Raw genomic sequence first — 27730 nt, forward strand, 5'->3', positions numbered from 1 at the left:
CTATAGCCGGCTAAGGAATAAAGTGCAGTAAAAAAAAAATAGGCAACAGGTCAAAAACAGCACCCTAAGAATCACTTCTTTAACATAAGATGAATCTACTACCACTCTGAAAATAGAAACCTGTTTAGTCTATCCTTCCTGGATTCCAGAGAACAACATATCACAATAGTGTTCTCTTGGTTTCATGGAGGTATAGTCCAGCACAAAAAACCCACGGAAGTTTGAGAAGAGGCAATGATGGCATATTGTTTAGGAGATCTTAGGTCTCTCAGAGCCTGTGTCTTAAAACTATGCAGATATTTTGTGTTTTTTTATTCAATTAACGTAGATTTCAATACCTAATTATTCTGGACCAAAAGTAAGGCTTAATATTACTAATACCATAGTGTCCAAAGCATAAATACATTACATACCAGTATATTAATAATATAGCCCTTAAATACTAATTAGTAAAGTAACTTTCTGATCACATTTAGAGGATAAAATTCAAGGGCAAAGAGAGACTCCAATAAGAAAAATTCATCAATGTCAATTAGGTGTTTTAAAAATGATTTTGGAGATACCGTTTGTTGTCTAGGCAATGTAGAAAGCAATGATACTTTTATGTTTTGTGTAAATTTAAAAAGATCCTAACACACATACATACTTTATTAGCTGCCACATACCTTTCACTATTAATTCTGCATAGTTTGAAACCCCAGATCCACCATCTGAGCGGATGACACATCGATATTTACTGATGCTCCTTTGGGAAGTGTCAGCTACACTGACAGTTGCAGAAAAACGTCTGTGGTTCACTACTCTGGTGACCATTAAAGCTGTGTCTCTGCCATTCCATTGCTGCAAGACAAACAGGGGAGGAAGGACAAAGTAAATAAAGCTGGGTCATGGGAGATAATTCTATCATGTTTTAGGTTTATAATTCTTTGTTATTACACAAAATAGATATAGGTTGGAATTTTCTGTCCAGGACACGTCATGTAACTAAGGAATCCTCTTTGTGCAAAATGTGTAACCGGATACTGATAAGAGTGTCTCAGGGCACATTGCTTTTGTTCTGTACTGGTCCCATTGTGCATCAAGCTCCATTGGTCATTAGGTCATGTTGCATATCAGTCCTGTTCTGCATTAGTCACAATGAACATCAATGTCATCGCACATTGGGTCCTGTTCTGCTCTGTCATATTGTGCAATGGTCTTGACCACCATGCTAAATATGGGCATTATGAAACTGTTCAATTCTATTTTTCACCAACATACACCCAGAAGTGAATTCTGGTCATATTTTTCATTTAAATAAAGTTTTGTTGAAAAATGACCTATTCTTCCTCCTCCTTTAAATATATATTTAATTTGAATGTATTGTTACTGTACCCAAGTGAGTGAAAGCAGTTCATATAAAAATGCCATATTAGTGAGTTCAGCTTACTCACTTTCTCATATGCTCAGTGTATAATTGTTTGCAAGCATTTTCAAAATTTGGGTCTTTATTGAGCTTAGTTAATTAATTAATTAATTAATTACAGTATTTATATTCCGCCCTTCTCACTCCGAAGGGGACTCAGGGCGAATCACATTATGTACATATAGGGCAAACATTCAATGTCCATAAACACATTGAACCAAGAGAGAGACAACAGACAGACAGACGCAGAGGCAATTTAACCTTCTCCTGAGGGGATGTTCGATTCTGGCCACAGGGGGGAGCAGCTGCTTCGTCATCCACTCTGATGGCACTTCCTCACTTCCTCATTCCAACGTTGTAAATTAGTTAAACTTGCCTCTCCACTTTTTATAAGTGGTACCTTATTTCCTACTTGATAGATGCAACTATCAAGCTGCTCGTTGCTGGTTTCCTTTAACCAGAACATCTTTCTGGTTAAAGGAAAAAGTCTCATTTTGTTTTTTGTTTAATGCAATGGATATCTTAGACAGTGATTCTGTCATGTAACCCCTGTCCTAAATAAAACAATTCAACAAGTGTGAAATAGTGGACTATGTCTCCTGGCCATGAAAGCTGGGTGACGTTGATCAATTCACATTCTATTAGCCTCAGAAAAAGGCATAGGCAACCTCTCTATGAACAAATCTTATCAATAAAACCTCGTAATACATTGTTTTAAGATTGCCATAATTTAGAAACAACTTGAAGGCACACAACAATGTGATGAAAACATCCCAAAATGTCTTTTTCCTTGTAAATAACAACATTTTTATTTTCTCTCTATTGGCAGACTTTTTCATTGAAACTGAAGCCATTGAATAACAATGTAATATTTATTAACCCACAGAACTTTAATTGCAGGCAGCATAATCCTATGCATTTTTGTTCAGATAAAGGGAAAACATGCTGTGACCATATGGCCATACAATAATTGCCTGTGAGGTTACAGGATCACAATGTTCCATCACCATAATCATCATCAACAACATTATTAATATAAAAATGTTTCCAAGGCAGCAACCATGTCAATCACTTCCAGGGAAAACAATATTTTGTTATTTGTGGATAAAGGAAATGACTACCTCTAAAAGGTTTATGTAGGAAAAGCCTAACCTAGCTTCCGGCTGCCAATTCAACTTCAGCAGTGTAACTTCTAATGGAGCAATTTAAATGTTAATGACTTTGCTGGACAATGAGGCCCTGAATCAGAAGGAGCTATTACACCACTTCCAGTTCATCTGTTCCAGCTGCTGGCAGGGGAACACTCCAAAATCCAAAATACTCCAAAACTCCAATAGGTTTTTCTGGCCAGTAGCCCGGTCCACCTCCACCTTTTGGGGAAAGGGGGCTAGTCAAATATTGAGCACCTGCTGCAGTGATAGGGGAACAAGAAGGGATGAGAGGGGAACTCTGCTAACTAAAGACCATGTTAAAAAACACATCTCCCAGATGATTCTGCAGTCACCTTACACCAACCAATGTAAAGAGATGAACATCCTACAAAGAGCCATGAGAGTGAATGCAGAATGACCCCATTAGATGCCACCTGTATCTAGCCCATAAACAGTGCATAATAAACTTCGGGGGGAGGGAGAGGAGAGAAAAGATTTTATCTTCATTTCCAGGCTACTTTGCCAAAAGGGCAGAAAATGTAGTGATAGTCAGGGAAGCATCTGGGCTTCTGGTGTTTACATGGACTTTGTGTAAGCTGGGTCTTCCTTCCTCTTCTCTTCCCCTGTCAGGGCCACTTAAGGATAAACTCAGCAGGTGTTGGATGTGTGATTTGCTTTGTTTTTCCCCTATCTATTTTTCACTATGTATATGCAAATCTGTTGAAATTTTAATCTAAAAAGTATTTTTGCAAAATGTATATTGATAAAAAGGCAGGTCAATTCTATATACTTTCCTTTCCCTTTCCACATGACCCATATTGACACTGTTCACACTTTTCATGTATCAGCATCCAGTGCCATATTTGTACCTTTTTTTCATGATTCAGAACTCCAATTCTACAACCTCAGATATGTTATCTGGAGCAATTTTTTTAAAAAAGAAGTATGTAAAATACTCTAAGGTAGAGGTATCCAGATATTTGGGGCTCTAACTTCCAGAAGCTCTAGCCAGCTTGTATAATGGCCAGGAATTCGGAGAGCAGAAATCCAACACACCTGGAGTGCTACAAGTTTGACACCTCTGCCCTAAAGGCACTAGATCTTATCTGATATGTTAAAAGCCAAGGATGGTCTGCCCTGATAAGTACCAGCAACAAGTACCAGATGCTGTGGGCTATATTTCAAAAGAAGGAACTGGCAAGATCACTACTGAATCTCTATTACCTAATAAAACCTTGTGAAATTCATAGGACTGCCATACAGTTACAGATGATTTGAAGGCACATATAACACACACACAATCTGATGTACTAATCCTGATGGTTATAAATTTGATCTATAATCTTTTTCAGTTGACAACATTTTCATTGTACAAATCTAAGAAGCTCATAGTATGGTTCAAAGTATGAAATAGACTTCCATTCTTTTGATGTCCAAGAAAATATCTAGCACCACAAGTGCAAAATATCCTGCTGCTTATTGAAAATGATAGACAACCCCCCTCGAAGTACGAAGCCATATTTTTGTTTTGAAACGTCTGAAAAATAACAAAGACTTCATGTCTACTGTACCTGTAGCCACAGTTTGTCGTGTTGAGACCACTTTCCTCCAGCAATACACTGAAATGTTGCATTCTGTCCAACATTAACCTCCACGTTCTGAAGCCGCAGGAAGTGAGGAGCTTTTCCTAACAAAAATAAAAAAAAATGCCTGGGTAGAGCACCACAGTACATAATAATGGCAGAGGTATAATGTGACTGTCAGCTATTCTTGAAGGGTATGCCAGGTTTCCTGAAGAATAAATGGCTTAGAAAATCACTGCTAGGCTCCCCTTTTGTTTTGCTTTTAAAAATAGTTTGACTCTGTCACTCTAGCTAAGGACATCGAAATAAAAATGGCAGCCATCTGCAATTGATTAAATCCAATCATACTGAAATACACTCAGAGATAAATCCTATTGTCTTCAGTGGAGCTTACATGGAAGAAAGTATATATAGGCTTAAGTCTGGATAAGATTCACTCAGTCATTCATGAAGCATGTGTGGAGAGGGAGTCTTCTAGCCTCACCTACTGTATCATCACTTTGTTGATTTCTGCACATAAAAAGTGACAATTTGAAGCCGAGAATCTCCAGAGATAGAAAATGAGGATTTTAAGCCATGTGGAGAATCTCCATAGACAGAGGAGATGCACTGCTACAGAAACTCATCATTCTCTAGGAGTGCACTGCAACTGGAAGTGAAAGAAGCTGGGCTTGTATCCTGAGCAGTGACTATTTACTAGTGATATGCATTCAGATTGATACTGTCTTTGTCCTATCAACTCTTCCTATAGGTTTTGGAGGAACAGAAAATAAAACTGACAGTTCTCTATAATGTTCAATCAAATCTATAGTTGTATTAAATAAGAAGGGACAAATGGAGATAAAATTTACTCTGTTTCAGCTGACCAGTATCAGGTACATGCTACAAAAGGTTTGCCTTTGGGGACAGGGGGGACTTTTCCTCTAACATAATTGGATTTTGTCTTTACAAATAATAGCTCAGAAAGCTTTCTTTAAAACAAACAAAACACAGTATCCTCTTAAGGAGGACCATGAGTGATCACACACCTGGACAGGGACAACTCCAATCATATTTCTATGGCTTGAAAACATGAAAAAGTCCAGACACCAAACCTTGATTTTGCTATTTAATATAAAGGACACCATGGTACTATGCAACTGTATGCAATGGGACTTCAGCATTCACAGATTTTGGTATCCATGGGTAAGTCCTGGAAACAAACCCCAGTGAGCCTACTATATTGCCAATTTATTTTGTTTGTAAACTAAATGTATATGTTAACTAGAGCAAATCCTACAACATAGGCCAAAGTATTCTATTCAATGACATAATTTCACAGAACAATGCCTCTTTTAGCTAATGCTGCCCCATGCCAGTAAGGTAATGCTCAGGATCTTGCAAGGCAGAGTTTCAGAAAAACATCTATTTCTGCTTAATTGACTATTCTAAAGCCTTCGACTGTGTGGATCATAATAAATGGTGGCATGTGCTTGGTGGTATGGGGATACCAAGTCACCTTGTCTGTCTCCTGAGAAATCTGTATAAAGACCAAGTAGCCACAATAAGAACAGACCATGAAACAACAGACTGGTTCAAGATTGGGAAAGAAGTACGGCAGGGCTGCATACTTTCACCCTACCTATTCAACTTGTATGTAGAACATATCATGTGATGTGCAGGGCTTACGAATCCAAGACTGGAGTTAAAATTTCTGGAAGAAACATTAACAACTTTAGGTATGCAGATGATACTACACCAATGGCTGAAAGTGAGGAAGAGCTGAGGAGACTTATCACCAAGGTGAAAGAAGAAAGTAAAAAAGCTGGGCTGCAGTCAAACATCAAGAAAACCAAGACTTTATATTTCTAGGTGCGAAGATCACTGCAGATGCAGACTGCAGCCAGGAAATCAGAAGACACTTACTTCTTGGGAGGAGAGCAATGGCCAACCTCGATAAAATAGTGAAAAGCAGAGACATCACACTGGCAATGAAGGTCCGCATAGTTAAAGCAATGGTATTCCCCATAGTAACATATGGATGAGAGAGCTGGACCATAAGGAAAGCTGAGCAAAGGAAGATAGATGCTTTTGAACTTTGGTGCTGGAGGAAAATCCTAAGAGTGCCTTGGACCACAAGAAGATCCAACCAGTCCATCCTCCAGGAAATAATGCCCAACTGCTCACTGGAGGGAATGATATTAGAGGCAAAGATGAAGTATTTTGGCCACATCATGAGAAGGAAAGCTTGGAAAAGATCATGATGCTTGGGAAAATAGAAGGAAAAAGGAAGAGAGGCCAACCAAGGGCAAGATGGATGGATGGTATCCTTGAAGTGACTGGCTTGACCTTGAAGGAGCTGGCGGCGGCGACAGCCCGCAGGGAACTCTGGCATGGACTGGTCCATGAGGTCATGAAGAGTCGGAAAAGACTGAGTGAATGAATAAGGAGAAGCCTCTTGTCAGGTGTTTGGTTTCCTAGTATGATTATAAACTATAGGCAGACAATGCAAAATGTTGGTCATATCAGGCTTCCCAAAGATAGTGCCATAGAATATTTTCCCAAACTGCACTTTATTTTATTATTTTTTTTAAAAAAAGCTCATTTGGCAATGAGCTTTTTATTTATTATTTCACAGCCAAAATTTAATGTGTAGCTATATGTGACGTGGGAGATACATGATTACGATATCCTGTGGTTAATACAGCTATGGATTCAGATTGTATTTACAATGTGGAGAGAGAACGTTTAAATGCTTCTCTTATGCCTTTTTTCTGATTAAAATTGTTTGCCGACATTTCCATTTGCCCTAGACAAACCTACAAGAGGTTAGCTAGCATCTGGTGAGTAGCATTTACTACATTCCTGAAATACCAGCCAGTGCAGTTAAATAGTGCTATGCCATCCCTTTAGCTGGTCAGTAGTTTATCCATGTCACAATTTATTGATGTACTAGCTGCTGGCTGAGACAGGGTCATAGATCTGTCACCTGAAATGGAGAGACCTTGGAACAAAACAATACTGCTTCTGCAGAATATTTATAGCAAATGGTTTTGACAGTCAGTACCTTTCATTCTTTTCAACTACAGTGTATAAAAATGGATCTCTTTAATTCACATTAAGTCATTTCTAATTACTAAGAGACAAATAAAATGAAATTATATTCTAAAACAAAATATAATAAAAGAGGGCTGATTACTTCATGCTAATGTTGATAGCTCCCAAGTTATATTGAAGATATTTGAACAGTATCATACCTAAAAGTCAAAAAAGTTTTCAAAATATAAATAGTAAGTTTTACTCCATATTTTAGGTGCTTAAAATATTGAATCAATATTTGTATATGGCAAGCAGCTGCATGAGGAAAAATAAACTGAAATTTAGTTTAGGCAAGACAGACCTGCAGCTGGTCAGAAAGGAAAGGCCTACAAAAATTATCTGCAACTGAAATTCAAACCCCTTGAGAAATGGAGAGCCGATGTGACTTCATTTTGTCCACTTTTATCCGAATACTAATGCAAGTCTACCAACCTGGATTAGATAGTGGAATATCCTGCATAATTCCCATTTTATCCAAAATCTTCTGGCTTACAATTTACATTGTGAAATAGTTACCCACTGAAGCAGAATAGATCAGTTTTTTAAAACTTTAAGACCATGTCCAGTATTTGGGGATAATCTGAGTTGATATACATGCCCAAAACCTACACTGAACTGCAAGGAAATACTTGGATGTACTTATGCAGGAAAAAATTGCATTTCTTCAGAATTATGTGTGTTGATTTCATGGACTTTCATCTGGAAAAATAAGCTGACAAAGTAACTCTGACGCAGGAGTTAAAGATCTCCCAATCACAAGCTCTCTGAAAGGAGTCTGTGAAAGGTAGGTTTTGAGTCCTAATATAGGAAAATATCATTTAACCAGGAATGTTGGTTGAATTAAAAGTTTTGCCAGCACCTGTGCAATGTAACAAAATGTTTTATTCAATAATCTTCTTGGAGAAGGCATTTCTCCTTCATATGCAAATATGTGTACAGGCAGCAATGGACCTAGGGACCAGGTAGTTGGTGTACAATAGCTGCCATGTAGTTAATTCAGTCCAGGTCATTCTCAGGGTATCCAACAAGATGAAGGATGAAAGAAGAAGGTGATTATCCGCTGGTCCAGGAGTTATTATAACAAGTCAGTAGGTAAAACTGTGTTGTTAATCATAGCCAATCAAGTTCAGGAAAAACATGAATGCTGGAGATTACTGCAAGTCACCATAAAAGCCTGAATCAAAGTTTTTAAAAGCTCCCAGAGAATGGATGGGAGATGCATAGCTAGCTGTCTCAAGACATCAGGTGCCTCCAATTTAACGTCTCCAATTTAACCATTCCTGGGATCAGTGTAATCTCTCATTGTCTTTTGGTCTAACAATGAATTATGGTAATTGGTCTTCAGTTTCTGCAACTTCCTGCTGGAGAGTAGCCCGGAAACTGTCCCTATCTTCTCTAACTCTGAAAGACCCCTGTTATCAGGCAGTGACAAAAGCATCTTAGTGAAAACATTACCTTTTTATTATTGCATTCTTTACCACCTCTAACGGTACTAGCAACACCAAAAGAGTTGGTGATGAGCTTCCCTTTTGTCCATAAATACAAACACTATATTTTGCCAAAGCCAGTATATTTTGCTCACAAAACCAAACCATGATTTTTTGGCCATACTGAAAAATATGTTTAAAAAAAAAAATCACCCAGTTGCAATGATATTTTTGGAATCTCTCATTGTCATTTGCAAATACAAATCAGTGATAATTTTCACCTATCACTCAGCGATTTTTACTGGAATTGCTATTAGCGATGGAAAAAGCACATTATCAGAAACGAAGGTTCTGTATTTTTCTCCTGTAGTCCACCTAATCAATGGGATGAAGAGGAAAAATATGTGGAACCCTTCCATTTCAGTGGTTACAAAGGAAGTAGCTGTTAATTGCATGTGGTCCCAAAGAGAATAAATTGTATATACTAGTATTAAAGTACTGTATCACTATTTTCTAACAGAAATATATACTGTAAGAAAGGAGAAAAATGTATGTCACCTGGAGCTCCTCAGAAGAAAGGTGGGATAGAATCAGATTTTTTTTTGTTCTGTTTCAGATTTGGCTCCAAAATAACGAGTCCAACAGAGGGACTGAGAAGATGGGCCTGTTTACCTGGTCTGAGTGCAGACTTTTGCTTAGTCAGATAGCAGTCGTGGTTTCTCTCCCTTCCTGGAATTGGTTTGAAAAGTTGCTGTCTGTGGAGATGGGAGAAGGCTTCCTTTCACTCTATCCTGCCCATGTTTCAAATTAAAGCCTTGACAGGTAGATCAAATATTTTCCTTTTCAAATGATGCTAGCAGGCCACAACAACTTTATACTGAAATATACATTTTAGGCTGAAGAGAAATGCAATATGCAGATATAAAATCAAAGTTGATACTACTGTCATAAGCACAACCTTCAAAACTAGGTGAACCAGTCACACAATGACAAAACTAGCCCCAGAATTACAATTTTGGTAGTTGTTTTAGTCCAGTCCTTTTGGGCAAATCTTAATAAGGTACTCCATCAAACCATGCTGCAATGGGTCTACCAAAGAACATGCTGAAATCTACATGTGATACATTATGTTATCATCACCATCATCAGTACTTTTGTGGACAGTACAGAGATGGATTATCAACTACGATTTTTGTTTTACAGTGATGGTTCTAGAAGGTTATAAATCTCTAAGCAGACCTAGTTCTGTATTAACATACTAGATTCAAGCAGCTAATGGTTCAGTGAGACCTTCCAGGTGATAAATTCATCCCAACAGAATAAAAAAATTATAGCAGGTCTTTCTTCTTAGAACTTTTAGCAAATCCAATCCAGACTAACATGACAATGTCTCTGAATTCTGTACTGTACAGATGTATTATCTCAGTATGATGAATTAGACATTTCTCATGACAGTTGGGTACATATTCCTAACTGAATGCTTTAAAATAAATTGGGACAAAATTGCTGAAAGAAAATTTCACAGCCTAGGGAATGTAGTGAAACAATCTTTGACTTTCTTTTCTACTTCACAGTAGAAATTGCATGCTTTGAAAGTGATACATATTCTTTAAATTCTTTCATAGAGGTACTGAAAAGATTTGCTTTCCTTTAAAGAAAAGGCACTCCAAGGCATTTCTTCAAAATGAATGCTACACTAATTTGCTTAGCTGTATACATGAAGGTTCTCCCCAAATTCTCCCTTTAAGTTACTTCTATAGGGTACCATCAGAACCCTGTAATTCTTCTCCTTCAATTGACGAAATCAGAACTAACAATCAGGGCTTTATATTCACTTAATAATGGAATGGAATTTGGCACTATTTACACATTCATAGGACTTCTGCCTGTTGCAAAACTTGAAAAAATTATGTATTTATTCAGGGCTGATTGCTTACACTGTGTAAGTATTTGGAAGAAATAAAAGAAGATGTTCAGAACTGATTGAATTGGGGGAATTACTCCTCTTCAGGCAAGGCCTATTATAACACATCACTATGGTTAGAAAAACAGGAAGGAAGGCAGGAAGGATACTTACTGCATGGATGGGCAAGGACTCTGACTTCATCCACAGCTATGTACCCAGGATGCCCTTTCAATGAAACTGCTTCAAATATCACCTGTAATACACAGTGAAAAACCCCCTGCTTAAATACACTCTCTGAAATATTTAAACCATTCACTGATAGTTAAAAGTTTAAAGAAAACAAAAAATATCAGGTAACAGAATTTCACAACTCATCAATATTAATTATTTTTATAGACAAATCAAATTACCTCTCCCTCCTATTTATTCATGAGTAAATAGGGGAGAAAATCCATACATATACACTTTCCCCAGTACTGCATATCTCTATTGAAAAGAAATATATAGTATACATCACTAGGTCTTACATTCGTTTTTTAATCCACATGCTACTAAAAAAACACAAACCACCATGAAGATAGCTATATTTTAAGCTAAGCATGCTGATCACAAAGGCTGATAGCTCTCAGAATCATGAAGACATGACACTATAGTTCAAATCCAGGCTGATCCAGAATGTGGGTCTGATCTGGTGTCTGTATGGAGACTCCTTGAGCTATCATAAAGATGAGAAGGTACCTCCAATACCCAATCACATAAAATACAATTTGGCACTACCTGGAAGCCACCTTTCCCCTGTCTTAGTGGTCCCTGGCCACAACATGGCATTTTCATAATACACATGTAACTTAGAATTAAAAAGGAACGATTGCTCTGGTGACAGGCATGTAGCCGGGGGGGGGGGGGGGGCTTGAGGGGCTTCAGCCCCCCTCCCCCAAAATTCTCAGGGTGATCCACGAGAAGGCCTTACATTTATTATTTAAACTGTTATGTTTATTCATATCATGATTTGATCACCATGCTCAATATATCCCATATGCATGGGGGTATTGGGATAACCATATGAAAGGTTTGCTAGGGTAGATCCTCTCCCGCTCAGACTCAGCACCCCGAACCAAAATCCCAGCCCCTCCCGAAACAAAATCCTGGCTACGGGCCTGTCTGGTGATAATTATGTTTAAAACAACTACTCAGCAAGGAACCTTATCCCCCCCCTTTATTTACACCTCTTTGACATTGTCTTTTGTAATTTCCCCTTACATGCATATCCCAGAGCAATCCTTAACCAGATTTAATTTCGATGTTTTCAATTTGTATTTTAAGCTTAGCATGGTTGAAAAAAAAACCTGAACAGTATTATCTGCTTTTTATTGAAATGTGGAAGATTAATAACAGATGAGGAAGAGCATAGCAATCCCTCCAAAATTATTTTAGAGGGTCCACAGAACCAAAGATGTGCACCTTTTTGAGCAAGATTATATCATAGGTAAGTTGTGGTAAGTGCTAAGGCAGTGGCAGGACACATCTGTAATCAGTCCCATGGTCTGTGAGTAGGACTGTTAAAGAAGCCTGCTTGAGGTTGAATTCAGGATGGCAAGGAAATGTTCCTGGTTTTGGTTATCAAGCTGAAAGGCTTCTTAGCTTCCTTCTTTTCAAGGATGCAAGTGTGTATTTATCTTTAAGTTGCTTGTTGATAGCATTTCATGGGGCTTTTGTAGGCAAGGAAAGTGGTTTGTCAGTTCCTTTCTTTAAAATATAGCACCTGGTTTTTGTTGATGGTCTCCGACCCAAATACTTGCCAGAGCTGAGCTTCCTCACTTTCTAAGGTTAGACATGATCTGGTTGTAGACAACAGCCATGTCCTGGTTTTCACAGTAATTCTAATCCCAGCATTTCAGCCAGTGCAAATCCTAAAATCCACATTTTAGTAGAGATGGAATACTGACACAACATATGTTGCTACTATGAGAGATCTTGTTGGTATGATTGTTGACCTAAGTATTCATGGCAGTAAAGCTCAAATGGAGCTGAAAGAAATGCATCTGTACTGGAATGCTTAATCAAGAGGAACTATATTCAGGGCAGCTGCTAGAACAGGACCATTGAGATTTTTCAATCCAGGGTTTGAGCTGCATGAATCCCTCCCCCCAATGTAAGTATGTACCTAGGCAATACAAAACAACAAAAGTAATTCTGTCAACACAGGTAAAAGAATTCATTATATCATATTTACATACAGAAAATATCTATTTAGGATGTCCTCAAACTGGAAATGGAGAAAAATAATATTGTCTTGGAGATCAATATTTTTCTCTGATCCCTATGATGAATTTTAATGAAGAAAAAGAAATGAGCATTTGAAAACTGAAAAATAATAATAATCGGAAAATGGAATAAATGTGCAATGCACACATTAGTCAAAATGCATATAAAATGGTGGACTTTGATGGGGATAAAATGGAGGTTACCTCCTCCTTCTCCCTGGTTGCAGGAGTACCTCTGCTGTTGTCACCATGGGGAACCTGCAACAACCAGGGGCTTTCCTGGAGCTCTGTGACTCTCTGGCTCTGTGACTCCCCCCCCCCCTTTCCTCTGTCTGATGAGTCTGTATTTGAATTGGTTGGGTTGTGCACATATTACCCAAAATATGGAGATTACTCCAGAGTTTTGGCCAAACTCTGGAGTATTCCCTGATTTTCCCAACAGGGAGCTAAACTGGATGGACCTGTTTGTGGTAAGAATTGGAAATCCCTGGACATCATGAAACCAGGAGCAACTTCATGATCAATGAGAACTATTCAGCCCATATGGAAAAGACCCTAGAAAACCTTGGTCACTCTCTTTCCTCTTCTGCAATGACTACTGAAACTTAGAATACACTGACATGTCACATAAGATGGGTTAAAATCCCATAGTGTATGCCAGTTCCTCTTCAGTTTTGCCACAGAGCCCACCGGCTCCCATCCCATGACGTACATCTACTTCCAGCGAGGGTCTGAGGCAAAACTGAAGCTGAACCAGCGCACACTATCACTGGGTACTGCCAGATTTGCCACAATCCGTGGTGATTCTGGTGGCAAATGTGATGAGGTCCTTAATTTAATCTTCCACTTCACTTGTTACTGCTGTAAAGGTAGAGCAATGGTTCTCAACCTAGGGTCCCCAGATTTTTTTGCCATCAACTCCCAGAAATCCTAACAGCTGGTAAACTGGCTGGGATTTCTGGACCAGTTGTAGACCAAAAACATCTGGGGACCCCAGGTTAAGAACCACTGAGGTAGAGGAATTAACACTATAAAGTTATGTTACCACACTGAATTTCACTAGATATTACAGAGTACATGAGGAAACAAGGAGGGCTATCTTTTCAACAGCAATCTTCGTGGATTCCCTAAAATCAATTTCTTCCTTAGAGATATCATCCAAGAAGGTGCACTTAACTGTTGTTGAAATAGAGGTTAAGACAATGACCCTCACAGTGCCACATAATTATTTAATGCCTTTGAAGGATGGCAAATTATTATTATTATTATTATTATTATTATTATTATTATTATTATTATTATTATTATTATTATTGTATGACACAGCAAACAAGATAGATATGCTGGATTTTGTTTTACAAAATCACAAGTCGAACACTTCCCAAGTGTTCGGATGATGTGCGCAGATCCCACTAGGGTGGCCTTTTGCAGTTGGCGGTTCGTAATTTTGTCAATGTCTATTATTTCCAAATGCCGGCTGAGATCTTTTGGCACAGCACCCAATGTGCCGATCACCACCGGGACCACCTGCACTGGTTTCTGCCAGTCTTTGAAGTTCAATCTTTGAGGTCCTGATAGTGGCTGAGTTTTTCCTTTTGTTTTTCGTCAATGCGACTGTCACCTGGGACAACAACATCAATGATCCAAACCTTTTTCTTTTTCACAATTGTGATGTCTGGTGTGTTGTGTTCCAGAACTTTGTCAGTCTGGATTCGGAAGTCCCACAGTATCTTTGCGTGCTTATTTTCCAATACTTTTGCAGGTATTAATTATGCAGGTAATAATTATTGCAGGTAATAATAATAATAATAATAATAATAATAATAATAATAATAATAATAGGTCATTATGAGGGTCATTGTTTTAACCTCTATTTCAACAAAAGTTAGGTGCATCATTGTGAACCTTCCTGTATGATATCTGTAGAGAAGAACCTTACAAGAAAGAAAAACAATGATTGTCAGTTAATGTCACAAAAGCTTAAAACCTATTATCAGAATCAATATCTTTGTAGCTGTTTTGGATATCTAATTATATTTCATTTAATTAATGAAGTCCTTTCTATATTTTAAACAAGTGTTTCACCTTTCTAATTTATAACCTTACAATGTTCTGTCAAAATATAATTATGTAGAATGGATTAATAATCAGATTTGAAATGAAGGTATCTCTGATTTCTAAAACAAATGCATAATAAGCCCAATTAAAAATAAAAAGCATTTGATGTAACACATTTTTCCAGTTTGGGGACATTTCTAAATATATTAATATGAACAGTAAGTTATTGTCAGTGATTAATATAAAATGAAGTATTAGTCACCCTTTGAGATTCTGGGATGCTCCAAGCAACATGGCTTGTTTGTCCCTTGAATATCGAATTTGGGACAACATTCCAGTGTTTCTGAATTTTGGGAAGATATATTTCTAAAAATATGTCAACTGGACAGTTCCTGTTGGTCCCAAAAGAAGACTAATCTCCATATTTTGTGACAACTGTGAAACATTAAATCCTAAATATCTTATAACATTTTTGGTTTGGTTTTGCTATAAGACTGTTAATAGCTCACACTTGGAAAAAGCTGACATTCTTAATTAAAGTCTGGCATGAAAAAAACACGTATAGAAAAGCTGACATCAATTGTACAAGATGATAGAAATATCCAGTCAGAACTAAGCTTATTTTCCAAGTGTTTTCCTTTTATTAATTTCATCAGTGACAACAGGGAGTTTCACTTCCTCCAGAGTCACATTTGGACCTATGGAGAGATGCTTTAGTTAAATGGTAAATTCATTATTATCTTCTTAGTCTGTGAACCTATGAACGAAATATTTTATTTTAACAATGAAAATCTTTCTTTGGGGGAAAATAATATGCAATGCCAGGTGAGTTTCTTGTTTGTTATATTAAAAGATACTTACATTATGCAAATATGCCATATTGTTAACAATTTTTTATTTATTTTTAAACTAGCTTGGGGACCCGGCGGTGCCCGGGTTATTTGAAAAAGGCATTATTTGTATTTGAATGTTAGGTATTCTCAGTTTAGAGTGGGTGAACTACAATTCCCAGAATCGTGGTTCAATCCTCCCCAAACCCTGCCAGTATTCAAAGTTGGCCATTTTGGGTCTGTGTAGCAAGCATGGTCCAGATCTGTCGTTGGCTGGTCATCGCCTGGCTGCAGCACTCTCTGGATGGGGGTGAACTACTACAACTCCCAGATTCCCAGGGCAATTGTCCCGAAACATCTGTCAGTATCCACAGCAGGCAATGTTCAGTCTGTGTGCCCAGTTTGGTCCAGATCCATCACTGGCTGGGTTCAGTGGTCTTTGGATGCAGGAGAACTACAACTCCCAAAAGCAAGGCCCATTCCCACAACCCCTGCAGTATGTTCAGTTGGTCATGAGGCTTCTCTGTGCAAATTTTGGTCTCGGTCCATTGTCAGTGGGGGTCACTGTTTCTCTAGATGCAGGTGAACTCCCTTTTCCCCAAACTTGTCCAATATGTTGTATTGGTTATGGGGGCTCTTTGTGCCAAGTTTGATCCTGGTCCATCATCGGTGGGGTTCGATTGCAGGTGAACTATAAATCCCAGTACCTACAACACCCAAATGTCCAGCCCATTCCCCTCCAAACCCACCAGTATTCACATCTGGCCATATCGGGGATGCATGGCAAGTTTGGTCCAGGCCCATCATTGTTTGGGTTCATAGTGCTTATTTATTATTTATTTCAAATATTTCTATCCCGCCCTTCTCACCCGGAGGGACTCAGGGCGGCGTACAATTGGCAACAATTCTGGGTGTAGGTGAACTACAACTCCTGTAAATTCCCCAGTAGGAGTCACAACGCTCTGACTTGATGCAGGTTAAACTACAACGTCAATCCCCCAAACGCCTCCAGTAAGTTTAGTTGTTGCTCAGTTCTGCTCTGTTTGTTATGCAGACAGATTTAAAATGGAAGGGCAGTAGGTGGGATCATGCAAAATCCCAACAATGGAGAACCCTGGGATGCCTGCCTGTGGTGGAAAAAGCAAAATCTAAGATGGAATGGTCCCCAAATGAAAGCATTCCTTGGGTGGTGGGCCGTAGTGTTTGGGGAGAACATTGGCAGGGGTTGGGCTACATGTTCATGGAGCTTGCTGTAACCGCAATGTCAGCACTGGGAACTATAGCCTGTTTGTGGAGGCTGGAGGCTGTCTGTGTGAGTGGACCCGTGCCACATACACACATACAGGTTTTCACTTTTATTATGGATATAGATAGATAGTACAATACTAAAACTCATGGAAAAGCTGAATACTGTGAACCTAGAATTGGGAACATTTTTGCTGTTCTGGGTAGGGCTAGAAAACTGACATGTTGGTCCAGGAAAGAATCATCTGGCCTGGGACATGTCTGGGACTGCCAAAGTACAAATAAATGTGGAATTTTATGCTAAATAGGAGAGATATGCATTTTTATTAGTTCTTGTAATTTGGATCAAATTCATTAAATTCATACTTCCTAGGTAATATCCAATACAGTAGAGTCTCACTTATCCAACATAAACGGGCCGGCAGAACGTTGGATAAGCGAATATGTTGGATAATAAGGAGAGATGAAGGAGAAGCCTATTAAACATCAAATTAGGTTATGATTTTACAAATTAAGCACCAAAACATCATGTTATAAAACAAATTTGACAGAAAAAGTAGTTCAATGTGCAGTAATGCTATGTAGTAATTACTGTATTTACGAATTTAGCACCCAAAAATCACGATATATTGAAAACATTGACTACAAAAATGCGTTGGATAATCCAGAACGTTGGATAAGCGAGTGTTGGATAAGTGAGACTCTACTGTACATGGGCATGGCCTGTGCCAAAAATTTAAGAATCAAAATTTACCCCATACTTTTTTGTTTTGGTTTTGTAAATCTTGAAAGGCTCCCAAAGTCAGTTTCATATTCAATGTAAGGAAGGAAAGTTGAAAGCAAAGCCAAGCAGACTGCCTTAGTGCCTTGCCTTTCCTCTTTAAATTAATGGAGCCTCACCATTGGGGTAAAAGAGGGCCCTTTCGTAAACTACTTTTCCCAGAATGCAGTGCACTGCACAGCATCAGAGAGATTTGCCCCTCCATAACCAGCCAGAGTTCCATAAATTATTATTTTTGTTCCTTGGCTATAAAAGTCATTTTCTAACTGACTATATCATAAAAAACATGGCAAAAGTTTACTAAACTGTAAAAACGTTGTCTTTGCGCAAGGGACGTCATGTTATAGCACATTTTGCTGTAGTATACTATCCAGTTCACTAACTTAACATCATCATCCATCCATTTAATAAAGTTTTTGGTGCAAAAACAAATTTCCTGTAGTAGAACTACTACTTTTAAAGTAAGGACTACACAATCAAACAGGAAATAACACTTTCAAACAAGGAGCATGTTTTTATTATTATTATTATTATTATTATTATTATTATTATTATTATTATTATTATTATTATTATTATTATAGTATGACACAGCAAACAAGATAGATATGCTGGATTTTGTTTCACAAAATCACAAGTCGAACACTTCCCAAGTGTCTAGGACTGTGTGATGTATTTTTGGATGATGCGTGCAGATCCCAGTAGGGTGGCCTTTTGCAGTTGGCAGATCGTAATTTTGTCAATGTCTATTGTTTCCAAATGCCGTCTGAGAGCTTTTGGCATGGCACCCAATGTGCCGGAACACTTGCACTGGTTTCTGCCAGAGTCTTTGAAGTTCAATCTTGAGGTCTTGATAGCGGCTGAGTTTTTCCTGTTGTTTTTCGTCAATGCAACTGTCACCTGGGATGGCAACATCAATGATCCAAACCTTTTTCTTTTCCACAACTGTGATGTCTGGCATGTTGTGTTCCAGAACTTTGTCAGTCTGGATTCGGAAGTCCCACAGTATCTTTGCATGCTCATTTTCCAATACTTTTGCAGGTTTGTGATCCCACCAGTTCTTTGCTGCTGGCAGGTGGTACTTGAGGCATAAGTTCCAATGAATCATTTGGGCCACATAGTTGTGCCTCTGTTTGTAGTCTGTCTGTGCGATTTTCTTACAGCAGCTGAGGATATGATCAATGGTTTCATCGTCTTCCTTGCACAGTCTGCATTTTGGGTCATCAGCTGATTTTTCGATCTTGGCCTTAATTGCATTTGTTCTGATGGCTTGCTCCTGGGCTGCAAGGATCAGGCCTTCTATCTCCTTCTTCAGGGTCCCATTCGTGAGCCATAGCCAGGTCTTCTTCTTATCAGCTTTTCCTTCAATTTTGTCAAGGAACTTTCCATGCAATGTTTCGTTGTGCCAGCTGTCAGCTCTAGTTTGTAGTGCGGTTTTCTTGTACTGTTTTTTTTTTTGTCTGCTGTGCTTTGAGGAGTTTCTGATTTTTCTGTTACCTTTCTGTTCTTATGGCAAGATGTTTTTTCTTCTTCAAGATAGTCTTGAATTCTGTCAGCTTTGATGCCAGTCAGTAGTTTAAACATAGTTTCCTGGTGCTGCTCCGTTTGCTGGATCCTTTTGTATCAGGTATGTTTTTCCAGTTTTTAGCCATTCACTGATACTTCCTTTTCTGCAGCATCTCATTGAATTGTTGGGCCATTTTTCCATGTAAACTAATCAGATATTTAAGCCACAATCCATGAAATTGATCACTACCAGGCGATGTCCAGTTCTTGACTTTTTGCACTCGTTTGCTGATCATTTCAATTGTTGTTGTTGTTGTTGTTGTTGTTGTTGTTATCATCATCATCAACATCAACATCATCATCATCCAGAGGTTCAATGGCCATCTGTCAGGGGTGCTTTCATGGTTTCTACACTATGGTTTTGTTCCTGGGTTATAAATGTCATTTCCTAAATGGTTATATCATAAAAACGTTTATTAAATGGCAAAACTTTGTCTTTGCATGAGAGACATCATGTTATAGCACAGTTTGCTATCCAGCCCACAAATTTATCATCATCATCCACCCATTTAACAAAATTATTTGCGCAAAAACAAAGTTCCTGGTGTAGAACCACTAATTTCAAAGTAAGGACTACACAATTAAACAGGAAATAATACTTTCAAACTAGAAATATATATATAACAATGTTGTTTATAAAAACTTGAAAAATTCCCCAAAAATTCCATGGATAAGTGAAACATTCTAAAATTTGGTGGGCAAAAAGTGATAAATGCGTTCTACAATTGTACTGAACTTCACCCCGATAGCTGTAAAAATGAGGGAGGAAGTAGCCCCTGAAGTTTCCCCAATTATAGTAATTATGCTCAATCACTATAACAAAATAGTAACAAAATTTCATTGCTCTCATTATAGTAACAAATTTTTCACTAGCTATACTTTAGAAACACTTTAGAAACAAAATGCCAACAACCCCAGTTTTGTAATGACTTTTGAACCATTTTTAAATGGATCACATATTCCTATTAAATAGCACAAGTGGGCCTTTGTTATTTGTTGTTATGTACTGTCAAGCTACCTTCAATTTATAAACAAGAGATTTCCAAGGCAAAGTACCAGTTTGGGTTATTTTTAAAGCTCTACATGGTATGAGTCCATATTACCTATGGGATTGCACACATGCAGACACAAAAGTCGTAAAGCTATTAAAATCTCTTAACATTTAATTTAACTTAGTGTTAATCCCCATAATGACTTCTCCATACTGCATGTTTCCTCACCCACTACATTTATTTATTTATTTATTTCCAGCATTTATACCCCGTCCTTCTCACCCGGGGGGACTCAAGGCGGCTTACAACAGTTGGCAACATTTAATGCCAAGAACATAATAATAAAACAAAAACAGTACATATAATCAATTAAAACTATAAAAACACATTATTAAAATACATTATAACAATTAAAACATATGTAAATTAGATCCATTTGTCTAAAAACCTCATTCTTCAGCCTTCAAGCAGACCATGTCGACGTTATTGTATTAGTCATTAAAAGCTTGTGCACACAGCCAAGTTTTCACAGCCTTTCTGAAACCCAGAAGGGTTGGCGCTTGTCGGATATTTGTGGGGAGGGTGTTCCACAACCGGGGAGGCACCACCGAGAAGGCCCTGTCCCTCGTTCCCACCAGCCACGCCTGCGAGGCAGGTGGGACCGAGAGCAGGGCCTCACCAGATGATCTTAGGGATCTATCTGGCTCATATGAGGTGATACGTTTGGATAAGTAAATTGGGCCAGAACCGTTTAGGGCTTTATAGGTCAAGACCAGCACTTTGAATTGGGCTCGGTAGCATATCAGCAGCCAGTGGAGCTGGCTTAGCAGGTGGGTGGTACGCTCCCTGTATGCTGCCCCAGTTATTAATCTGGCTGCTGCCCGTTGTACTAGTTGGAGCTTCTGGGCTGTCTTCAAAGGCAACCCCAACGTAGAGTGCATTGCAGTAATCCAAACGGGATGTAACCAGAGCGTGGATCACCGTGGCCAAGTTAGACCTCCCAAGGAACAGGTGCAGCTGGCGCACAAGTTTGAGTTGTGTGAATGCTCCCCTGGCCACCGCTGAGGCCTGGGGCTCCAGGCTCAGCGATGAGTCCAGGATCACACCCAGACTGTGAACCTGTGTCTTCAGAGGGAGTGCGGCCCCATCCAACACAGGCTTTAACCCTATTCCCTGTTCAGCCTTACAACTGACCAGGAGGACCTCTGTCTTGTCTGGATTCAATTTCAATTTGTTCGTCCTCATCCAGTCCGACACAGTTGCCAGACACCGGTTCAGGACCTGAACAGCCTCCTTAGTGACAGGTGGGAAGGAGTGGCAGAGCTGGACATCATCTGCGTACAAATGACACCTCACCCCGAAACTCCGGATGATCTCTCCCAATGGCTTTATGTATATGTTGAACAACATGGGGGGGCAGTACTGACCCCTGCGGGACCCCACAAGTCAATGGTTGTGGGGTCAAGTAGGTGTCCCTCAATGACACCATCTGGGAACGACCCTCCAGGAAGGACCGGAGCCACTGCAGAACAGTACCTCCGAGACCCATCCCGACAAGGCGCTCCAGAAGGATACCGTGATCGACGGTATCGAAGGCCGCTGAGAGGTCCAGCAGAACCAGCAGGGACACACTCCCCCTGTCCAGTTCCCAGGGTAGATCATCAACTAAGGCGACCAAGGCTGCCTCGGTACCATGCCCCAGCCTGAAACCAGACTGTGCTGGATCTAGAAAATCAGTTTCAACCAAGAATGCCTGGAGTTGTGCGGCCACCACACGTTCCACGACCTTGCCCAAAAAGGGGAGATTGGAAATAGGCCGAAAGTTCTCCAATTGAGTGGGGACCAGTGATGGCTTCTTCAACAGCTGTTTGATCACAGCCAATTTGAGGCTCGCTGGAAAAATGCCTTCCTGAAGTGAGGCATTCACCACCACCTTCACCCACTCGGCCAACCCCCCTCTGGCTTCTCTCACCAGCCAGGGTGGGCAGGGGTCTAGGATGCATGTGGTAGCCCTCACCTCTCCAAGCACCTTGTCCACATCCTCAGGCTGAACCAATTGAAAAGAATCCATCAAAATGGGACAAGCAGGTGCTTGTGTTACATCCTCGGAAGCTGCCATTAATATGGTGTTAGCCAGAGCGGATCAAAGCAACTTTGTCCGCAAAGAACCGAGCAAATGCTTCACAGGGGGCTGCCGAGTTGTCAGGGATCCCGTCTTGGGATACGGGATATAACAAACCTCTGACAACTCGGAACAGCTCCGCTGGACAGTTCTTTGCAGACGTAATATCAGCTGCAAAGAAAGAATTCATATATTTTTTAGGGTCCTGTACTAGGAAAAGAATGAGATATAAGTTACCTAAGTAAACTATTTGTTTCTTTATGTATCACCATCAGTATATATGGATCTTTACAAGAGTGGATTACAGTGGTCAATTTTATATTTCTCTGTGCTCAGGCTTTGGACCCTACAAGGGAAAAGAAATGGTAGTGGCAGTGGATGAGAGGAGCTGCTGTTCACCCTTCAGAACCTCAACAATTCTAGTTGAGGTGAAAGGATGACCTTTCCTCAGCTGCTGGGCTTAAGCAGCACATTGTTTTCTACAGTTTTGTGACTTGTTTCGAGGGCCACACTTGTTCCCGGAGTCTGCAGACTTCTATGACACGAAGAAAAAAATTTGTCAATCAAATGCTGTTTTCTTCAGATGCAGTTTGGTATCCTTTCCAAACTAGGATATATCTCATACAAAGAGTGTTTCCCTCATTATTTCAATTTGTGTATGATCCAAATTACAAGTTAATTGCTAATATATTTAACTTAGTTTTAACAAAAACTGATTTTTTTTAAGAATGAGTTGCTGGGGTTTTATTCTTTTTACTTATGATATACGGATTCTGTGAGCTGCTGTTTTCTAGCTGGAAATCAAAAGTGTTTTTATCCTTGAAGGTAGTTCCTTATAACACCTGAGAAATGTGTTCCCAAAGCTAGTAGTGAAATTAAATAGTGACAATGGAACAAATCTATTGGTGTAAGGAAAACAGAAATTTCAAATGTACCTGATAAAAGTGTGGCCAGAATGTGCTGATTGCCAGTTCTGCTTTCACCCAACCTTCTGTAACAATTCCAGAGACATTCCAGATAGGGTTTCCTTGAGGCCCACCATTGACTTTCACAAAAACATTCAAAGATCCTGGGCTGGAACGGTCTCGGCTGGACAGGTAGTAATGGAAGTCAATACAGTGGGTATCATTTTCCTTCAGCGTTGGTAAAAGCAAGTGAGCTTTTTGACCAGATGCTCTCCCAGAACTATTCACCATCATGAAGGACCCTAGAGAGAAAAGCAAAATCAAAAGAGGAGAATGAAGAGAATAAGGTCAACAGTTTATTTCATTTTCCCCAGAAGAATATTATGATGAGAATCAATGACTCTAAATAATATGCCTAGCCATAAAAAACAACAAAGTAGGTATTCATTTAAAGAACACAAACCTATTATTCAATGGCAACATTTATCTTAAAAGACAATGTATTAAAATTACAGGATTGACAAACAGATTTGCACCCACTGTCTGCAACACACACTGAAAAGGGTTATTTATTACTATTTTCATATTTTCCACCCTGTTTTTCAAATTGGCTGACAGGAAAATATTCACAGCAAGCATGGAGAGCATATATTACTCTTTTTCATTCTACTAAAACATTATTGTGGCCACCAAACCCTCCCAAATGCATAGAAGCGCTCACTTCTTCTATATATCTAAATATGTTGATTAAAGAGGACATTGAAGAAAGGGAAAATATCACTGAATTCTCCACTGGACTTCAGTTTTGGTAACTGAACATGTCATTGCCTATGATGAGGATCAAAGCTTTACTACATATGAGCACAAATTATGGTTTTACAAGTCTTGAGCAGGATTGTTGATGACTGAAACTCTTAAAGGTCTCTCATCCTAGGGTTACTATGCACTGAAGTCATTTGATTACAATTAACAATGGCAGGAGAATGTAAGGCAAGAAGTTTCTTCATAAGACCCCTTTATCCACAGGAGTAGTAGCCATGGCTTCCTTTACTTGTGGTGAATGGCTAACACCAATGGCCAAGGTCCTTCTTCATAATTTCCACCTCTTTAGTCTATGGGCTGTTTGCACCTGTCTCAGCCAAGCAAAAGGTCAATGTATTGACTGCCCATGCAAAGGAACCAATGCCCCTTTAGCCATGCCTGTCTCAGCAGAGTAAATGAATGGACTGGTTCGCTATTAACCACAGTTTTGTGTCTTCATACAAAGTCTTGGATACAGGTGTCACACTGTAAGAAAAGGAACAATTGGAACCCACAGGTACTCAATCACTAAGGATGTAATTGTTTGCTAATTTTGTTCTTAAAGGAAACAACAAGTAATTTTAGCTATTTTCTTCCTACATTAAGCAAGTGAAAGTTCTGTTGTTGGATTGCTGTAACATATTTTACCTGGGGCTGCCTTTGAAGATGGCCTGGAAACTCAATTGGTGCAAAGTTCGGCAGCCAGGTTACAGGGAGCGGATGATGCCTCTACTGACTGCCGATTGTTTCTGGTCCCAATTCAAGGTGCAAGTTATTACCTATAAATCGCTAAACAGTTTGGGTCCTGCTTATCTTCATGACCGTATTTTCTCTATGAACCAGCACAAACTCTAAGATCTGCTGAGGAGGTCCTTCTCTTGCTCCTGCCTCTGTCACAAGCATGGTTGGTGGGGACGAGAGAGAGGGCCTTCATGATGGCCCCCGGCTCTGGAACTCACTCCCCAGGGAGATTAGATTAGCCCCCACCCTATCCACTTTCTGTAAAGACTTGAAAACTTGGCTATTCCAATGTGCCTTTGAATAACAGTTTAGTCCTCAATCATGGCTGCCCAACCCTAATTTAATGCTTTTTTCCAGCACTTTATTCCCTGTCCTGGCCCTACTGCTTTGCGTATTGCCCAAGCCTTGCCCTTCTCTCTTATATCTCAACATGCCCACTTTTATCAGCTCTGGTTGTAATGTTGATTACTGTATTTTTTATGTTTTTACTATCAGGTTTTAATTGTTTTAATTATATTGTTTATTTGCTATATTTTTAATTATGTAACTTTGATTTCTTTGTGTATGCTGACCTTGGTCCCCGTGTGAGCCGCCCAAGTCCCCTCAGGGAGATGGTGGTAGGTTAGATTCTAACGGTTAGAAGAATAAAGTTGTTGTTCTCGTTCTTGTTGTTGTTGTTGTCATTGTTGTTGAAGATCATTCACAGTTCAAGACTTCTGTATATAATCCGTACAGTGTGGCATTTTTGTGCAACCCCTACACCCAGCATTTTCTAGGAAGGAAACACCATTTTCACTACAGAAAATAATAGTTCTGCAAAACAATATTTATTTTTTCCCTACATAGAAAATGTTAGTTCCTGTGTAAAAACCCACATATGCATTTTGCATAGAATACACAGATTCTAATCATTCCCAGATTGTCCTCCTCAGGATTTCATGACACCTAACACTCAAAAAAATTCTTTTTAAAAACATTTTTTCAAATATTTTTCCATCCTTATCATTCACATGTTTTATATGCAAATGCTCTTCTTAATAATGGGGAAAATGTTTAATGAAGTCATAATGAAAAAAACCCTCCCTAGCATTTTTTTAAAAAAAAGTGAAAATAATCATTTTTATTCTACTTAAAGATTTGTTTTTATGAAGTACATATACATGCCTTCAGGAAAGGTAGAAAATGTAATAAAATTAGGAAGGTAGAAGTAACCAGAAGAAGAAGGATATCAGTTTCAGCAGTCAGGCATAGTAAATTTTAATCAAATGCAACTCTCTTGACATTCTCAGTTCCAGTACTGCTGCCAAGTCGTGCTATAAATGTATTTCTCTGCTGGCCCTCATGTAGTTCACAGAAGACTGGGTTCAGAAAGGTTTGCTTTTAGCCCATTGATGTTTGCTTTTCCTTTTGTGTGCCATGTTGCAGCAGTCTGACAGACAGGCAGATGAGCCAGATACACATTCTGATCAATTCTGCTCAATGAGCAGCCATATGTATTATATCGAGAGGAATAGACATTTGAAATATTTGCCTAACTATGTGTCAACTGGACAGTCTCAAATCATGGAAAGTAAGTATGTGTGTGTGTGTGAATTCATGCCCTTCAGCTATCTAGACTGTAGTCATATATAGTACATGAATGAGAATGTCATCTGATTCCCTACATCCCCCATATTATTGGTTTTGTTAACTCTTCTGTGTTCTATATTCATTTTTTTAGCTTGTATGTCAGCTGCCCTGAATCTTTTTGAAGTAATGGGTGTGGTTTATAAATTTAAAAGAAAATAAATAAATTGTGAGCATAGAATGAAAATTGTTTGAAGTAAAGAAAGTAAAGAAAGTGTTTTAAACTCCTGCATAGCACTTAGGGTTACACTTGGAAATGCATATCTGACTATAGATGTGGGGCACGCTGCAGTGTCTTCAGTAGAAATGCTCACTTGGATGAGTATCCAAATGTTTTCTGAGCATATGTGCAGTTGAACATAATGCACCAACACTCAGCTGCACATTTGGATGTGCAGCGGAGTGCAGATTGACAGATGCTCTCTGGCTGAACTGCAGAGCTTCCAATGGAATGAACACTTGAACACATATTCTGCTGGAAGAATCAAAATGCAGATGTTCTGTGGATGCATATTAGATTTATTCCAGCACAAACTATTACAATTTTCACAGGCCCATACACTTCTCTGTGTTTGTGCTGTCAACAGGGTTTTTAGTCTTCCTCTGGCTTTTAATAAATGAATTGATTATGCATAATTTAATATCAATGCTGCCAAATCTCAGAACTGAGTGATAGTTCAAAAACCGCTTTAACTGTGAGATGACATATAGTTCAATAAATAAAATTTAGCTTCTCATGAGCTTGGAAGTCTAAAACCGATTATAAGATAACAGAGCTGAAATGGATTAAAAATACACCTCTGATTATATCATAAACCCATATCTAAAAACATTTTACAAATGAAAACTGAGGCACGTGTGGCCAAGCAATAGCACTATCTCATCAAGACAGTAAAAATTGGAGAAAAAATGTACAAATTAGAAGCTGATGTAGAAGTCTGATTTTTCCTTTGTCTATACGGCAAAGTTTTGCCCCCTTGTCTCATCTCCATTTGAGTAATTTGAGTGCAAACTAATTTTGCACTTTGAGCTCCATTTACAAGCAACTGAAGTAAGCCCAGGATAAAGGGTGAAAGTGGAAGAAGAAAAGGGAAACTGGGGTAGATAATTAATTGTGCCAATTCCTACCAAAATGAGACAGTTGAAGGGGTAGGTAAGTCATGCAAATTTGCATCAAAAGTAACTTCCTGGAACAAATAATTTGATAACTTTGCAGAAGTAATTGTCAGTTTTCTCCCACTGAGAAGCA

General features: G+C 38.9%; 1 protein-coding gene across 23 annotated transcripts in view; it reads right to left on the reverse strand.

Moving 5' to 3' along the window:
- Positions 1–27730, reverse strand: part of ptprt (protein tyrosine phosphatase receptor type T) — an 845816-nt gene that overhangs the window by 502704 nt on the left and 315382 nt on the right. For all 23 annotated transcript variants that reach the window (XM_062979724.1, XM_062979726.1, XM_062979725.1 and 20 more), the window contains exons 3-6: positions 23344–23615; positions 10722–10803; positions 4128–4243; positions 666–840 (exon numbers count right to left, since the gene is read on the reverse strand). In XM_062979724.1, coding sequence (XP_062835794.1) covers positions 666–840; positions 4128–4243; positions 10722–10803; positions 23344–23615 — 645 coding nt within the window. The remainder of the gene's footprint in view (positions 1–665; positions 841–4127; positions 4244–10721; positions 10804–23343; positions 23616–27730) is intronic.

This window comes from Anolis carolinensis, chromosome 4 (assembly GCF_035594765.1).
Source record: "Anolis carolinensis isolate JA03-04 chromosome 4, rAnoCar3.1.pri, whole genome shotgun sequence".
Lineage (NCBI taxonomy): Eukaryota > Metazoa > Chordata > Lepidosauria > Squamata > Dactyloidae > Anolis > Anolis carolinensis.